At 51.4% G+C, this 891-nt stretch overlaps 1 protein-coding gene across 1 annotated transcript; it reads left to right on the top strand.

Moving 5' to 3' along the window:
• Nucleotides 1-7: 7 nt before the first annotated feature.
• LOC107181466 (zinc finger protein 202-like) lies at nt 8-885 on the top strand (the record flags this gene model as incomplete). Its single annotated transcript, XM_015557347.1, has 1 exon — nt 8-885. A coding segment is annotated over one exon (789 nt), but the record flags the coding sequence as incomplete, so codon positions are not given.
• Between the last annotated feature and the right edge of the window lie 6 nt (nt 886-891).

Here is an 891-nt window from a genome sequence, read left to right as displayed (position 1 = left end):
AACTCACACAGGAGAAAAACCCTATAAATGTATGGAGTGTGGCAAAAGTTACACGCGGAGCTCACATCTCGCCAGGCATCAAAAGGTTCACGTACTCGGCACTTCTTACAAATTCCCCCTAAACCAGAAGAATTTGAATGAGACCTCCCCTCTGGTCCCAGCTGAGAAAACACCTGTTGAGAAGCCCTATCGATGTGATGAGTGTGGAAAGCACTTCCGCTGGACTTCAGATCTTGTCAGGCATCATAGGACACATACCGGAGAAAAACCGTTCTTTTGTACTATTTGTGGCAAAAACTTCAGCCAGAAATCCGTGCTAACAACACACCAAAGAATCCAGCATGGAGACAAGCCCTACATGTGTGGAGAGTGTGGAGAGTACTTCAGCGACCACAGGCAGTACCTGACACACCGGAAGGCACATGATACTGAGCAGCTCTATCTCTGTGGCCAGTGTGGGCGGAGCTTCAGCCACAGGGCTGCATTTGCCAAGCACCTGAGAGGACACGCTGCAGTGAGGTCCTGCCAATGCAATGAATGTGGGAAAAGCTTCAGTCGAAGGGACCACCTCGTCAGGCATCAAAGAACACACACTGGCGAGAAACCATTCACGTGCCCTGCCTGTGGGAAGAGCTTCAGCAGAGGCTATCACTTAATCAGGCATCAGAGGACCCACTCAGGAACCACCTCCCAGCTGGGACCCCATGATAGGAGGTCTGCATTCAGCCCTGACCCCGGGGTAGGCGAGAAGCCCTCTGGTCATCCTGGGGAGACCTTTTCCAGGGAGTCTCCCTGACTTGCCTAGATGGACATAACCTTCCCACAGTTAGGTAAATGCTCCTCTCAACTTCTCCTTAAGGAGCTGTTTTGCCCAAAGTACAACCTGAGTTG

This window comes from Myotis davidii, unplaced genomic scaffold, assembly GCF_000327345.1.
Source record: "Myotis davidii unplaced genomic scaffold, ASM32734v1 C63410570, whole genome shotgun sequence".
In the NCBI taxonomy this organism is placed as follows: Eukaryota; Metazoa; Chordata; class Mammalia; order Chiroptera; family Vespertilionidae; genus Myotis; species Myotis davidii.
The sequence above is the reverse complement of the archived record's forward strand: the minus strand, read 5'-3'. Positions and strand labels throughout refer to the sequence as shown.